This window comes from Rhea pennata, chromosome 1 (genome assembly GCF_028389875.1).
Source record: "Rhea pennata isolate bPtePen1 chromosome 1, bPtePen1.pri, whole genome shotgun sequence".
NCBI classification, from domain to species: Eukaryota; Metazoa; Chordata; class Aves; order Rheiformes; family Rheidae; genus Rhea; species Rhea pennata.
This window is the reverse complement of record NC_084663.1, coordinates 102134392-102151737: the sequence shown is the minus strand read 5'-3', so window position 1 is coordinate 102151737 and position 17346 is coordinate 102134392. Positions and strand designations below refer to the sequence as shown.

Genomic DNA, 17346 nt, shown 5'->3' with positions numbered 1-17346 from the left:
ATTTGAGGCCCCTATTGGGAAAGAGAAGGAATGCATGTGCACACTTTATTTATTTAAACAAGATTCTTAATGTGGAAGTATTTGGTGAAGAGATGGGTACAAATATATGTATTTTATGTGCAAAATTGTTTCACTTTAGGAATATATTTTGTCTTTTCCAAGCTTTTTTTCATTAATGTTCTATAGAACTCATGTAACTTTTATATGAATAACATCTTATAGATGCAAATTAAATACATGTAGAAGAAAATAATTTCTTTTAATGGCAGTCCTGTGACATGGAGCCCTGTGTGGGTGGCCCAGCCAAACTGAGTGTTTGGATTGAGGTTTCTTTCTTTTTTGGCTTGATCTTTGAGTGTCCTTGATGAATTTTAAAATAAGCATATGGAACAGACTACTTGCTTAAGCTACAAGCATGTTGACTTTTCTGTGTGAGACTTCAGGCATTGCAGAGGTACTAATTTAGCTTTTCATTTCCCTTTTCCATCTCATGAAACTGATTACATGCTGCATGTGACTTTTATTTTGAGAATAGCATACCTAAAATATTTTATCATTCTTGGCCAGTTTTCTTCTTTGCAAAATAGCTAACTAGGTGTCTATCTGAACATCAGGCTACAGGACCAGCAACATTGGCCGGTCACTCTTAAAAGAGGTGTATTCTCTTGATTATCTTCCATGCCAACAAAAGCATGTTCACTGCTACAGAGCAGTATTTTTTTTTTTTAAGTAATACTGCTTGCATCGCAGTCTAAAGAAGCAGCAGTTTGGAAGAGCATGTCTGACGAGAGAGATGTTGTCCAGTTACAGAGTGAGAGTTGGATCTTTTACCTCAAGGAGACCTGATGATCCCAGAATCTTTTTATGGGCCATAAGGAGAACATGCTTTATATGTGAAGCCAAGAATTTATTGTTTAGCCTAATTTTAAAAGTTTCAGTAGAGTAACCAAAAAATAACAAACAGTTGTCATTATCATTTAGTTACAATGATGCTGACCCCTCCATTTAAATTTTCTAATTAGTGTCAAACGATTCTCTCAACAATCCCTTTACACACTCACAAACACACAGACAGACAGACCAGCAAGTCTTCTCTGTCTGGCGTCATGCTCATCCTTCTCCAAACCCTTCTGTGTCCTGAGCTCACTGGTTGTCGTCTGGAATAGGGGCCTTGAGTTGTCAGCATCCTGCTGTCTTCACTGGGAGGAATGTGATGTCAATGACGGACTATTCTTCCCCCTCTTTGCTGGGAGAAGCATGATTTTGAGGTTTTCTTCCTCCTTTAACTTAGGGCCATTTTGGCTTGAGGGCCATTTTTATGTATTTTCTAACAGGTTTTACCTGTTAGAGCATGCAAATTGCTTTATTGGTCTGCCAATATATGGCATATTTCATCTTTCATATGCTTGTTTTTTGTCCTTTCTTGTTACTCCTAAAACTGTTTTTGCTCAGGTCCTACCTTACGAATAGTGCTCCTTTGTGCTGTAGCCTTATTCGGCAGTCACAGATGGTTCCTTCTTACACAGTGTGACTACTTAGTATTCCTGTACATATCAAAACTATTCATAAGAGGTTGTATACCACACATCTATTTAAATCTGAGCAATGCTAAAGTGAATTAGATGATGATCACCTGGTCATTGAATTGCTGTTACAGCTAAATAACCTAAAATAAAGCTCCAAGCAAGTGAAGTGCAAACAAAATGTGACAAGTCTGAGGCTTATGTTGTTAGTTTAATAGCTTGTGGCCTGTTCTTAGCAATGGCAGTACTGTATTTACTGGGCAACAAGCTACTGTTGTGGTGTAAGTGTTGCTGATTTATACCTGGGTATAGAGTCATAGGACTGAGGAGAAAGTCCAGCTGAGTCATAGTGTTCCTTTATTGAAACAGGAGGAAACAAACAAAACACCCCAACCCAACAACAACAAACCAGAAAAATGATACGGCAAATGAATGGTTCAACACTTTTTTCTCTTTTTTTTTTTCTGTGTAGTGTCAATCTGGTATGAAGTAATTTTGTGAAGAACTTATTGCCCAGTTAAAAGAGAGAGAAAGAGAGGATCATGAACAACTCTTAATAACAGATACCTATGTATCCTTCTCTTACGTATGCACAGAATATGAATCATAATCTCTCCTTGCCATCTTCATTTCAACCTGATTTTAAGTTGAATAGAAGCAAAGGAATGTAGAGCTGTCTTCTTGGATATGCTGACTTTACAAAAGCTGGCACTTTAATATGCTTTCACCTCAGAGGGTTTTGCCTTTACTCTCAAATTGTCAGCCCAACTGTTGAACTAACTTTTTACAGATTGAAATACCCAGCCAGTATACTTCATCTCAAATTCCAAATTGCCTTCCTGTTCAAAGCATTAGCTGTTTCTTTCTATGTTAGCAAAAGTAGCACTTTCTATACGGTACTTGTTTTATACTGACTGCTGCAAACCCCTGTGCTATAAAAATAATCAGAGTTAAAAAAAAAAAAAAAATTCTTCCCCCCTTTTTTTAAGTTGATCTGAACATATTCCATTCTCTGTGACAGATGCAAGAACTGTATAACTTAAACAGTGAAGATATTACGTTTGTATTTAGATTTACAATTCTGTGTTGTCCAACACAGCTATCTAATGCCCTTCTTTTCCTTTTTTTTTTTTTTTTTTTCCCCTCTTCCTCCTAGTTACGGCAACCACCTGTTAAGCGTTTGCGGCTAAGAGGGGATTGGTCAGATACTGGGCCAAGAGCAAGGCCTGAGAGCGAACGAGAAAGAGATGGTAAAATGTTTGCTGTTGTGGGTTTGTTCTCTTTTGTTTTTTAAGTATGCCTCCAATATGTAAGTGCTTCAGATAAAACTGTCCACATTTTTTTTTTTTTTTTTTAAGAATCTGCCAGGTCGTAAGATGGTTTACTAGTAATCTAACAGAGAACTGCTGTTCAACAATGAATTTTAAACACTTTCTAAATTGCAAATGTTCTCACCAGAAAAGTTACATTTCTTCAGTTATGCTTATGTAAATTAAGGGGATCTTATTTCATTGTTGTTAGCCATGTAGTAACACAAATGCATTATTTTCCTTTTTGTAGTTAAGCTTTTTGAACAACTACAGCTACAAATAAAGCATAATGATTACATTAGGGGACTGGAATACAAAGCAATGGGATATTGTATCTTTCACTTTTTTATAAGACAGTCGCAATTAAGCTTTATGCTTATATTTACATATTTGTAATGTATTACTCAATTACTTGAGGTTTCAACAGATGGAGCATTTCCAAAACTACGCTTTAGCATCAGAAAATGTAATATCAAAGCAGAGGAGACTTTTTTTTTTTGACAGAATTAAAAATAGGGCACATCTTCTGTGTCCTCTTCTAGTCTCATCAGTGTAGTTTCAGCTACATCATTTTAGCCTTTTTCCTGTAATATTTTGGAGGTTTCTTAATACATGTTAATAATGTATATGTCAATCATTTGTTATTTTTATTGCTTTCCAGATACCATTCTGATGTCCTGTGTTGACTCCAAGTATCAGATCATCTTTATCACTGTTCTTATCTTTCCACTAATTATGCGTTTCTGTAACTCTGACAGGCTATGTGGAATAGTTTGCTTTTTCCCTTAAATCTACCTTGATTTCCTGCTTACTACTTCCCTCTTCAGTTTTTCTGTTAGTTTTCTCATCTTTCCGATTCCCAAAGTTGGCATAGAAGTGCCAAGCTGTGCGTCAGAGCAGTGGTCCATTTAGGTGAGGATTCTGCCTGCTGCACTGGCAGTGGAAGGTGCTGTGAGGGAGAGGACTTGAGCCTGTCCTCTTGCCTCAGTGCATTGCCTTTGTTACTCTGCCAGCATTCACAGCTAATGGGTTAGAAACTTTAGAGGATACATTCTGTTTGTTCCTTCAGAGTCTTTTTATGATGCTGTTGCCCATGATTTTTTTCTAAACCTTTCTTGAATCTGTTGGTAGTGTCTCCTATGAAGAAAAAAAATCCAGAAGTCCACTATCCACTGTATAAAAAAAGTACTTTCTTTTCTCTCTATTAAACTGCCCTATTGGTTTCATCATTTCTTAAGATCTTGGATTACAAAACTTTTGGAAAAGTTACTTTAAAAAAACTGCATATTGGCTAAGGGGCCAGAAGAAACTCACACTTACTCAGGGGTTTTTCAGTGGAATAGTTTTTTATTGGAAGATGCCAGTGTGTCAAAACATAAACATTTTGGAGACCACAAAAAACACTTCAAGATTCAAATATTCTATTTCAACCCTTTAAAAATGGATTTTTTTTTCCTGTCTTCTGTACAATTCTTATTTCATGTATAATAAAGCTAAAAATAAAATTCAAGGACATGTTTTGAGCTATGTTGAAAAAGAATTTATGCAAGGATTTTGTTGCTTGAGAGTCTTGGCAATCCTGACAGTTGATCCAAAATGTAAAAACAAAGCAAAACATAAAACCCAAAGCCACTTTTTTTCACATAGCTCTGCAGTTGCATTAAATTGTGTTCGTATGCTAAATCTACCTCATGAAGAAGCCTTTTGGGAAATTTTAAAAATGTCATGTGCTAATTTTATCCTATTCTTTTTATTCTTTAAATGTGTTGTGATTTTACAATAAACTGGAAAAATATATCTGCCTGGATGTGATCCCGTCTAACATGCTGTAGGTGACCCAGCTTGAGCAGGGAGGTTGGACTGGATGATTCCCAGAGGTCCCTTCCGACCTCAGCCATTCTGTGATTGTGATTATAGGGGTTTTCTTCACTCATTTAACCAGCATTTAAAAGTGAATGCTATAGACTTCAGAAAGTCATGTGTACAAAATCTCCAGGTAATTATAAAACAGGAAATAATTGAGAGGCTTAGGAGGAAGGGAATTTTTTTGTTTGTTTTATGTAGTGCTGGGACAATTGGTAATTGTTGCTAAATAGTTGTGCTGAAAAATGGATTTGGTTCAAGGGATTACTAGGTGTCTAATTTACTGTGCTGTTTTCTTATGTAAAACCAAATGAGGGAAAAAAATGAATGCTTTTGTAAACTCCTAGGTAAAACTTTAACATTACTGTTTTTACAGGGGAGCAAAGTCCTAATGTCTCTCTAATGCAGAGGATGTCAGACATGCTATCAAGATGGTTTGAAGAAGCTAGTGAAGTTGCACAAAGCAATCGAGGGCGAGGAAGATCACGGTCCAGAGGTGATTTTCTTCTCTTCCGGGGGAGCGGGGGGGGGGGGGGGGGGAGAAGAAGAAGACAACAAAAATTGTGTCTATATTGGATATATACTACTTGAATGTCAGCCTTTCTGGGGTGCAGACTAAAAATTTTCTTGTCATTCTAAAGAACTGAGCATGTCTGATGCCATATAAATGATAAAGTAAAGGTATCTTTAGAGACAGAGTGAATTTACCTTTGAGTTCATGTTTTCCTTGCTTTTCAATCAAAGGTGGGACTAATCGGCCAGATGCTCCTGCTACCAATAATGTGGGAGCTAGCACAGAATCAGAAACTGCAATGGAAGTAGATGGTTCGGAACAAGTTCCATCATCTTCATCTTCTACAATGTCAGCCCAAGCTCCGTCAACATCATCTTCAACAGAGAGTCCCCCTTCAACTTCATTATTGTCTTCTCCTGATAATGAACAAAGGCCTTCTTTAGGGGCCTCAGCTCAACCTGTGCTCCATCAGTCTGGTGAGAAGAAACATATCTTGTGTTATTATTTATAAAAAATGCTTTGAATAAGGAAAGAGTGTATTTTAATATATTTTGGGTAACTGATGTAAATCTAGTTTCTCTCTTGCATATCTGTGATGAGACTAGGCATTTAATACTTACTAAGCAAGCGCAGCTGTGGTTTTCAAAAAAAAAAAAAAAAAGGAACCTCGACTGTACACAGTTGTATGAATCTCAAAGGTAATAATCAATCTTGTCTTTTGAAATGAACATACAGAATTATTGCTTGGATTTTTTTCTAAATATATTGTTTTCTTTGTGGATATAAGTAATGTCATGCCTTCTTCAGTTGTGGTTTGGCTGTAGCAACTTCAGTGCACTGAACAGTATAATCATTAACATTATTTTTTGCTCTCAAAAGTATCTGAATACAGAGGGCTTATCTTGCACTGTATTCTCTCGTATCCATGGTAAATTTTACTGTGAATCGATTTTTAAGTTTGTATGTTGTGAAGAAACTTGTCAGTTTTAAATATGACTTTTACTGGGGAAAATAAGAAAATACCCTGCATTTTTAATGTCATTAACTTGTTTGGGTAGGAGTAAAAGAGCACTTTATGCTTTGGCCTGCCTTTTTGCATCATTGTGCAGGAAAAGATGCTAGAGCAGTGAGATTCTTATATAACTCTTTTTTTTTTTAGTGAGTTTTTAGGCCTCATAGTTGTGGGAGAAAAAGCTGATGTGATTTGAAAGCACCTAGAGAGTCTAATTTTGTTATTTTAAAATCTCACAATTTTTGTATAAATTTACCCTTTGTGATAGGCTGATTCTGTTGGTGAAAAAATCAGCTTTGAAAAGACGACTGATAGCATCTTCAGACCCTAAATGGATGTACTGCAGTAAAGGAGATGGGGATTTCCCAGGAAAAGGGTGTGCTGTTTAGTGTACTGTGGCTCCTACAGCCAAAAGCCTTGGGACAGATGAGAAATTACTAGATATCTGGTGTATCTGTTCTATTCTGTTCTTCCCACCTTTTCAAACTTTGCAATTACTCCAATTCTTCTTATTTAGAGAAGATGAACAGTGAGGAAAAGCATGATTGTCCATACAGTCATACTATTTCTAGTAAGTGAATACTGGGAAATTTGTTTAGCACTAGAAACGTTTAGTTCCCTAATGTTTCTGTAACTAGCAGTGTCAGCTGCAATTTCAAGTTTTTCACAACACCCAGAAATAAAAATGATTGTTCTACTCTAATGCAGTGTAACTCATTTTAGCAGCCACTGTCCTTGGTACAGACGGATGGTTACTAAATACCACACGTACCATTATCAGCCATTCATTTTGATCTGGGTCTTTTTTAAAGTAGATGGTATGTGTGGAAGCTGGTAGTGGATGGAAGAGTACATCCCATATTATAGGTAGTTGCTGCAAGCTACATCACTGAAACTTTGAGGATTGCACAATGGCAAAGTACTGAAGAGCATATCTGGAATTACAGTGTTTTTACTATCTCATCTTTTAAGGAACGAATGCTCGCTTTAACCAACTTCTTTTCTCTGAATCTGTCTGAATTTCTAAGTAAAAGTTTATTGTGCTAGCATGACGCTGAAGCTATTATTTCTCAATCCTGCTCTTTTTTAAGAGCAATTCCCCTTTCCCAGTCTTGCTTCAAATTTCAGAGTCTTTCTTAAAATTCATTCAGATTTGAAAGGGATACTCAGAGGAATTGAGGGGGGGGGTTCTTTTTTGTTTGTTCATTTTTACAGACGGTGAATGCTTTATCATTTACTGTATAATGTTTGGTATGCTCTTTGACTTCACCTAAGCAGGGTGTCAGATTGAAAACAAGTGAAAAACAAGTAGCATGGACAAATTCAGAGAGAGCTGAAACAGAGAAGGAGCAGGTGGTGATGGAAGAGCAGTAGCAGTGGGGTTATGGGTCGGTGGACTTGAATGCGAATTTGCATTTGGTTGCATTTAAAGGTGAATAAAACTTATTGCTTTTTTGTTTAGGTAGTAGTGACTTACTGACTCGGTAGCATGACTTAAATTTCTGAAATAGTTGTTTGAACAAAACTGCCTCCCTGCTGGAATTTAAAACCATCTTAAGGAAAGTTAAAATAATGCTTAGACAGTAGATGGTACCTGTTTATAGTTACGATGTTGTCGTCTTATAAAAGATTTTAGTATCTGCCAAATAACTGAGATATTTTACCTATTATTCAAGTTATCCTTCAGTACTTTGTTTATGTGTCTGAGCTACAGTAGAGAGCAAATTGAAGAAGGTAGATGGTAAGCTTGTTACTGAAGACATAGGAAAGTTTCCTACAGAACAGAATTAGACAGAAGACTTTCAAATAAAAGGGAAAATGTTCTGGAAAAAATGAAGATAAGAGCTTGTTTCTATGCTGAGATTAACACTTGATTTACAGATAAAAGCTGCAGGAATGGAGAGAGAGCTGTTAAGAATGAAAAGCCAGAAATCAGTCAAGAGGAACCACAGGAAATGTAAAGGGGAGAAAAAATAAAATGATACGTAGGTGGAAATGAGATTATAAATTTGTTGGTTATGAAGGTGAGAAACTGAGGCAAGGATTTAAAGTGAAATGATATAGTTTGGGGGTGATAGGAGGGGGAAAGAGACAGTAGGAGTGGCATTTTAAACAAAATGGTGTTGAGTAGGAAGACCAAATGGAGGTTTATTGTAAAAGATGGGTGTCTGTGGAAGCATTTGAAAATGGAAGAAGAAAAGCCAGATGCTTTAGTACATCATTTGGTTTAAAGTGGTGGCCGTTGCTGATTTGAACGGAGTAGCAAAGTGTTAGCAAACGAGGAATCCCTATGTTTTGGGGTAAAGGACTTTTGTAGAATTATGTAGTCTTACATAGAATTGGAGTGTGAATTGGAGCATAAAGAAGAATGGATCAGTCTTGGAAACAGCTTTTCCTAAGTCAGTTCTTTGTACTGAATGCAGGCTCTGGCAGGAATCTTCTCCTTGAAAAAAATAATTGCACGTATGCATTATGATTCAAATATATTATTGGTATGGTCTTCCAGAAAATCTGCTGTTTTGGTGAGCTTTTGACCTTCTAGATCTGAATTACTTCATCTTGTAATGTTTTAAAAACATACATATTCAGAAACCAGCCAGTGCAAAAATGGTTGGGTGCTAGAGCTTGTTGGACAATTTTTTTCCTTTGAATGTTGCAGATTTTGCAAACATTTGAGTAAGTTGCAAATTATCAACAAGGTCAGTTCAGTGAGACAAATCTCAAGAGCTGGTTCTTGTCAGTATGCTTAAATCAAACTTTTCTATAAGGAAAAAGTATAATGGTTGAATAATGCTTGTCACTAAGGGAAAAAAAACGACTATTGTTTCACCTTGCTTATTTCATTCAGTGGAAACCATTTAAATCAGTTTTTACACTACTTTTAAGGTACTGTGGTTTTAACTTGCTAATATACTTAAGATTTTAATACAGCATAGAATTCGAGACACACGTTGGTACTAATTTGGGGGGAGAGGAAGTTGACTAATTAGGACAAAGCTTAGTCTAAATGTGTGTCCTGATTTAAGTTAGCCTAACTTTTCAATTTTGAATGGGAAAGTGGCAACAAATTTTTTCCCCCTTTTTTCATTCCCCCTCCTCCTTATTTTTCTTCTCTCAGTCCATTTGCTGGCAAAATAAACATTTGCTTAGAGGTTCTGCAGCATGTTAAAAGGTGTAATTGAACCGATTCAGGATGGTTAGTTATTTCTTTAAAATATGAGGTGTAGCTCTTGTTATGACTTAAATTGTAACTGTCTCTAGAATGAGTAGAACTGAGTCAGTAACACGTGCTGAAAACTGCAATTTTTGAATACCATCAAAATGTATTTGAAAGCATTTTCTGGTCTTTCTGGAGATTGAATTTCCATGAATATTCATGGCATATGAAAACTATTCATAGCAAGTCTCTCTTGTGCCAGTTTCATTTTAGGAGGTGATCTTCTCCTTTTTGTTACACTTTTTCAACAGTTAACTGGCACAATATATTTTCCAAAGCTGGTATTAAATTGAAGAGGTAGAACTCAAGACTCTCAGATCTTAATAGATGCCTGCCACTGATTTGTCGAGTGATTAGATTACATCTTTGGGTTTGTTTCTCTTTATGCAACAAAATTTAAAATGTGCTTCCCTCACTGAGTGAATAAGCGTTACAGAGTGTTTGTAAAGCTTCTGCTTGGCTATAAGATGAGACCTGAATGTCAGGTTCTCTAGTATTTTAACATTTTATAGTGCTGAGGGGTTTTTTTTCATTGCAAATTTCCTCATGCCTACAAAATACTCTGAAGTACTTGATGTAAATACTTTCAGGGTAGGTCTAGGCTAGCAATTTATAGCAAAACTAGCTAGTCTTTGATGTGAATATTTGAGTATGAATCAGCTTCTCTACCATACCATAGTTATAGATGAGAAGAGTTCAGCAGTGGTTCAGATCAATGTTGTACTTCAGCACTGTGAAATAATTAAGACACAGTCTCTGTGTCTTTAAAGAGAAGCACTTGCTATACAGCACTTTTATAAGTGGAGGAAATCTGCAAAGAGCATGGAAAGAGTGAAAAATTACTTACATTCCGGGTTTTATAGTAGTTTGCAAAAACTACTGTTAATCAGAAAATGAACTAATACATGGAGAAAAATATATAACTCACAAATGAATAAAGAGAAAGTAATGAAAACAGTTAAGTCACTAAAGATGTATCTGAAAGAATAATCTGTTAATAGTCAAACCTTTATGGTCCATTAAATTACTTTCTGCATAGATCCATGTAACAGTGTTTTCAAACTTAGGATCCTCATCCATTTGGGAATGTATGGAATAAAAATTGAGTTAATGGTAAAATGTATTATTTTTGTTAGATGCTATTAGACACAGGTTTCTTTTTGTCAAAGTTGTATTAAAATGGCTTTTCACTCAAAGTTATGAAATGAGAGATTTTGAAAATTTACCTATTTAAACCAAGATTATTGGTGTTAGTGTTACATCACGAGTGTTCTGATTTTTTTCCACATGCCAGTAACTGGTAAATATATATTTATGTTGTTTGTTTTTATTTTAAATCAACTAGGATCTTTTTATCAACCAAGATATTTTTAAATAATATTTTCTTAAATGATTTAAGTGTTGAAGATGGGGAGAGGTGTGCATTGCATGCAATGAATCCTGAACTTTTAACTCCTATGATTCAAGTATTTAGGAAGAGAAAAGCAATTTAAGTATTTTATTTTAATTTTATAATTTCTAGATGCCAGTAATCTGATTTATGAAGTATTTATTGCTTTAATTAGTATCCGTTGCTTCTCTTGTTGGTCACTTTTCTTTCCCCCTACATTCTTTATATTGTATGTTTTATGCCTCTTCCTTTTACAAACTTTTTTTCTTTTTTTTCTTCTTTTTTTCCCCCATTGTCAGAGTTAATGGGACCTGAGTTAGCTATAATCCGTAGGGGTCTGCAGCGGCTGAGGCTTAAGAAGGCCGAACAACAGAGACAGCGAGAGCTAGCTGAGGGTTCAGCACCACAGTCCTCCACCTCTGATCAGTCTTCCTCTAAGGGCTCCTCACAGGACCCTCAGACATCAGGTTGTCATTTGTCAAGGTTTCTTAAGCAGCTAATGTAGTTATAGTTTGTGCTGCTGTTGTTTGCTGAGATGCTTCTCTTCTGGAACAAGATAGTTAATGCATTTGCTGCTTGTCTTACCTTGCATGTGGTGGTGTTTATCATCACATGGTTAGGGAAAGAGTAATAATTAAATCTTTTGTTTATCTAACATGTTTGAATTATGTAGTTAAATTGATACTATATGGAGAAAGCTTCCTAGGTGCACATTCTCAGGTATGTGCAATATTTATTAAAGCAGTTAAGTAAGAAATTGCTGTGTTTTGAATAGAGCAATGTACTTACACACTTGAAATTGCAGTTTGGTGTTATTTGTGTGTCATAACCACATTTGAGACTCAGCCTTGGTTTAGCCTATGTTTTAAATCAGGGTAACAATTCATTAAAAACAGAATTTTGGCACTCCTACTATGATTTTTACAGTTAGTATAGTGAAAATATTTGTAGTAAACCAAAATCTCTAGATATACAGTCTTTTTTTTTTTGTAAACAGAATGATTTTTTTTTTCCACTTCTTCATCCTTTTTCTGTCTTATCGAGGTTTAAAATTATGATAAGAAAGCCTTGCAGATCTTTATTACAGGAAAGAGGTTTTTGGGAAAGTTGAAAGTTAGGATGGAAGCATGCATATGAATACATGAACAGAGAGGTAAGCCCTAAGGTATTAACTTGAAGTAAACTTTGTCACGGCACCCAAGTAGCAATGAGTGGGCTGCTCATTGAAAGTGAGCAAGCTGCAAGGCTTATGCCAAAAAGCAAATATTCAGAAGGGTGACACATCTAGCTCTGTTTCTTCTATGGATAAATTTTGCCATAATTGTGGTGAGGCTAAATTGCTTTTGAGGATTGTGTCATTCACAGCTTGGACTGCTATGATTTAATCTCTTCATTTATATAGAACCTTATAAAACAATTTGTGTTTTAAAACACAGTGGCTAGTGCTTCAGTTACAATATCGAGCTACTGACTTTTGAATAATTTTTTACATTAAGACATTTTTCAAAGATTTTTGCAAAACTTCTAATCCTAATGATGGCCATGACAGGTGCCTATTCACCTGTGGGAATAGAACAAGAAAAACAAATGATAGGAATGTTCTTACAGGTGGGTGCAGGAACTCTTAGCTGTTCCTGCCAGGAAAAGCCTGATAGAAAACTTTTTTTTTTTTTTTAATTTTGTTATTAAAAACCCAACAGTACTTTTTCAGCAAACTGAAAATGATGGTATATTAAGCTCAAAAGATAAGTATTAGAGGCAAAACCCTAGCTAATGCTTACAGTGTTGGTCAATAGGTCTTGATGTTCTTCCATTTTTCTTTTGGATTGACTTTTTTAAAAAATAAGAAGCTGAACTAAATTGTTTCCTCTTGAAACTTTGAATTCAGATTGAAAAAATCTGTAGAATTCTCAGCGGGAAGTATATCTGTAGATATTTTACTATCTCACTGAGGTATCTATTTTCTTTGTGCCCCTTCAAGGATGCATTATAATTCTTTACTACTAGTTGATTCTCGTCACTATATCATAGGATCCCCACTAACATAGGTGTGAAGAGGAAGCTTTAATTGTTTTGACTAGGAGTCAGATCCCATCTCTGCCTCTCAGAATTCTTAGTTGCCATATGTTTTGAATTTTAAGAGAATTGAAAGGAAGGTCTGGCTGTTTTGCCCCTCTGTGGGGTCACCGGGGAGCCATAGAACACACAGGTAGCCTTGGGAGAAACTGATCTTCAAATATTTACTTCATGTGATGACAATGAATTTCCAAAATAACCATTCTACTTAGTAAATAATAGCTTTAAAAGAGGGATTTTCTTAGCACTATGGAAACATTTATTTCTGGGGGTGGGGGATGAAGGGGGAAGGCATCAGTTTTGCTAAGTCACCTCCAATTCGTTAGGCTGTGTATCTTTTTGCTGTGTGGCTTGATTGGTAGAATTTGTTAACTTCAGCATTATAGACAATGGAAGATTTAATTATGTAAATCTGATTCATCATTTGAATGTGTTCAGTCAATTTTAATCTTTATTTTTCTTAAGTAGTGTAAAATGGTAAGGGATAGATCTTAAGTGAAGCCTCTCAGAAAGTCAGAGTACCTCAGCACTCGTTTGTCCTGTTCTTGTTTCAGAATAATTATGTAAGTCAAGCTCACTGTATTTAATGATAGATCTCTTTTTTCCCTTCCTTCAGTTTTACTGAGTAATAGATTGTATACGTATTTATGTGCAGTCTGAAGAAAACTTTCATCCACATGTGAAATAACAGGAAGTTGTATACCCTCCATATTATAGGAAAGCTATATGCTGTAATGTTCAGTCATTTATTCCTCAAAGAATTTGATCAGATTCAAAGATTACATGATAGCTGTTCCTTTTACCTGTATGGGTAAATTTAAGAAATTTCTGTTGTGCTTCATTAGCTTCTTTCATTGTATTCCTCCTTCCGCAGTGTGGAGGAAACAAATAAAACCTTTTTTTCTGCTTGAGGAGTCCCAAGATATCTTTCCATTGTCTATTTACTTCTCAAGGCTTCTGGGCTCTGGACATACAAGTGGATATATTTTTATATTGTAATCCATTTGCTCTCTTTTTTTGGTATGAATTACATTATTTTGTTCCTTTTTTCTAATCTTACGAGATTTATTTTTTGAAGATGTGTATGAGTAATCTATTTCCTTGGAAAGCTGGAGCTGCAGATTTCTAGTCTTTCTTGCTTCTAGATAGTCGTTTTGTATCGTTGTGGTAAATTGGCATTTCAGAAATGTGGTAGTAGAAAAAAGTATTGGTAGTTTTGTTTTTTTTAACAATAAATTCCCATGTAGACACAATTTCTCTACCTTTTTCATGCAAGGTTGCATTTGATGCTCTGCCTTTAGGCAGGTGTGTGATTTTCAGGCATATTAGTATAGTTGTTATTTTCCTAATGAAAATTACACCCTAAAGTAAGTCTGCTGCCATATGAAAAGAAGTTGCAGGTTCTGTTTGGCCCAGGGCTGCAGGTTCTTGATCCCTGCTCTACTAAAACTTGCATAATTTATGTTTGCAATTTTCTTGCAAAGTCAATGTGAGATTAAGGTCATTTCTTCTACCTTCTTAGTCTCTGTCTTTGCAATTAGAGAAGTTCAATTGTTGTACTTACGGAGGTGGGGCGGGAGGGGAATACTTCACACATTTAAGAAATTACTGGCAGAAAATGTTGTTTACTGGTTTGATAAAGAAGATTGCCATACTGTTAAGTTGTATGGTAGTTATTTTGTCTCATTCTAGCATAAGGACTTGTAATAGTTAAATGAAGAATTGCAATCTGAGTCTGTAATAATTAACCTTGGCTATTTGGAAAATTGTGGTCAAAACTTTACTCTGCTGTTGAATACCAAAGTGAGTTAACTAAGTAATCATTGATAGTGAACTGATAAAACATTAGGAAAAATATCCTACGTCCTCAGATGGCAAAGAGTCTTTTTTTTATCTGGTATCTCTTCTGAAGTGTTGTGTAAATTTGGCAGTATTTCAAAAGCAGAATATGCCATCTGTATGAAGCCTGTCTTATCTTCAGGTCTTCCCTTAGGTATTGAACAGGTTTAGAGTTTTTGGTCCCGTAAGAAAAGTAGCCATATTTTTTACTTACAGGACTGTGGTAAGTTTTTATTGTTTACTTTCTCCAACAAATTCTAGTTATGACTTACATTTTTGGGAGACTTCATAACATTTAGATCCTATGCAGTATTTAAACAACAACCTATATTTACTATATAAAAACTACAAGGAAAGTAAACCTTTATAACTTACTGTTACGGCTATTCTGCCCAGTGATGATACGCCATGTATTCATCACCATAAGCCAGAAATGTGTCATAAACTGAAGCAAGGGTTAGAGATCTGCACTTCTCTTTTTAAGAACTTTAAGTGACTAGAATACCACTTGAGAAGTAACAGAAGCATGAAGCAGTTGATCTTGTAGTTATATTTAAAGGAAAAAAAAAAAGTAAATCTTGGAGTGATAATAGAAAAAGAAACAGGATTTTGACACACAAATAAGTTAAAGCAGGGTTATAGATTAGTGTGTACCAGGGCTTCCTCTGTAATTATCTGTGTCCATAATATTATCTGCAAAAATAGGAAGGAATAACTTGAACGCTTTTTTTTTTTTTTTTTTTTTCGAGGAAAAAGTACTTTGATTTAGGCTGCTTATGCAGTGGAATAAAGATATGTACATGTGTCTGCTGACAGATACTGTAGACCCTGTGATGCAAAGAGATGTCTCTCTTTTTTAACTTAATTTTGTCAAAGGTCTGTAGAGTCTTTAAAGCTGAACTAATTGAATCTTAATTCATTCCAAGTGAGACATGTTCACAGAATTGTAAGAAAACATCAAATTAGTAGTGAGATTTGGGGGGACATTTAAGCCCACGTAAGCTTGGATGCTTACCTGGAAAAATTTTCATTTTCACTTTCTGTGACTGAATGATGCAAATGGTAAAATATACCTGCATTCTTTACTCACTGTTGTATAACTTGAGGTTTTAATAAAATATAGAAAGGCTGGTAAGTGTACTAAATGTGATTTTTTAATATTTATTTTCAAAATACATTTGTTCAGTCGTATTCCTTCTGTTCATCTTGGCCTGAATTAAAGAGCTGATGAGATTACCTTTTCCAGCCAAGTAAAATGTTTGGGCAGCATTCTTAATTATTTGCCTTTTTAAAAGGACATATAAGCATACAGAAGAATTGGACTGTGGAACAGTGCTGGACTGAACAGTCGTATTGGCTTGCCACACAAGACAGCCTGTCCATTTGCTGCTTTTGAACACAAGTTAATCCCAATTATGGGCTCGTAGCTGCGAATCAGTGATCAAAGCCAGCCTGCCCATGATGGAGAGGGGCACACCAATTCCTGTGCTGAGTAAACTGGAATATAAGTAAGAGGTTTTATGATTTGATGATGTTGTATCTCCACACCAGCTTTTTATCATCTGAATTATGGTCTGAAAAATGGATTAGCACTCCACTGAAAATATTGTGTATGTAAATACCTCTCTGCTAACTTAGAAACAATGTGTAAAATACACCTCAGTTTTGGAAAGTGAAATATATTAAAGTTTTATTCTTTCATAGTTAAGAGCTAAGTCCCATCTAAATCTAGAAGAAAAATTCCTTGGTCTGGCTTAGGTGCATTTGGTACGAGGCATAGGCAGAGCAAAACAAAAATAAAGATATCCTAAGGCCGACTTTATGTTCTGCAGTTATGGAAATAAACTATATGAGTCCAGTCTCTAAAACAGGCAGACCTCCAGAGCATACTGTGAGTGCCTCAGACTCCTTAAGTCTCTGTTCTTCGCTGCTTCTCCATTCTCCAGAATGCTAGGTATCAGTGTAATGAAGGAAGAATCTGTACATCTTGCTAGGACTGAAACATTTGAGGCTTTATCTTTAAATCAGCTTTGTCAATTTAGCAGACTTTACAGCTGTACTATGAAATAGGTCATTCTGATGACTCTGGCCCAAACTTCAAAATGAGTTACCTGTAAGAGAGAGAATGTATTATTCCATTGCTTTCCCTATACCAGATTTAAATTTATCATATTTGGTTTCTTTTTGCGTGCTGTCATGCTTGCTGACTGTGACTCTGTGTGTAATGCAGGATATTAAACCTCTTCAGCTTAGCATGAATTTGTTTACAGCAGAAGATTAAGAAATGGAACCAAGAAGTGATAGCCTAGCAAATACTATGTTTAAAATAATTTATGTACGTCAGCTAGTATTAAGATAATATGGAAACAGTACTGATCTTCAGAGATGATAAGGGAAATAGACTTCACGGAAGATACTGAGCATTGCATCTGTAATTTGTGTGCACAGGGAATGCATTGCTGATGATAATTATTAATTAGTAGTGTCCAATGGAATAATGCACTTAACTGCTGTTGTTTTCAATTGTTCTGTGACTAAATGAGAATCGATATATGACTGACTGGTGTGATACTGTGATAAAGTCATAGAGACACATTCATGG

General features: G+C 35.6%; 1 protein-coding gene across 8 annotated transcripts in view; it reads left to right on the top strand.

Moving 5' to 3' along the window:
• The window catches only part of DCAF6 (DDB1 and CUL4 associated factor 6), a 91914-nt gene that overhangs the window by 37452 nt on the left and 37116 nt on the right, over window positions 1–17346 (top strand). For 5 of the 8 annotated variants that reach the window (XM_062597148.1, XM_062597156.1, XM_062597129.1 and 2 more), the window contains exons 8-11: window positions 2680–2773; window positions 5073–5192; window positions 5441–5686; window positions 11129–11296. In XM_062597148.1, the coding sequence (XP_062453132.1) occupies window positions 2680–2773; window positions 5073–5192; window positions 5441–5686; window positions 11129–11296 (628 nt within the window). The remainder of the gene's footprint in view (window positions 1–2679; window positions 2774–5072; window positions 5193–5440; window positions 5687–11128; window positions 11297–17346) is intronic. The other 3 variants (XM_062597174.1, XM_062597183.1, XM_062597165.1) reach the window with 1 other exon arrangement.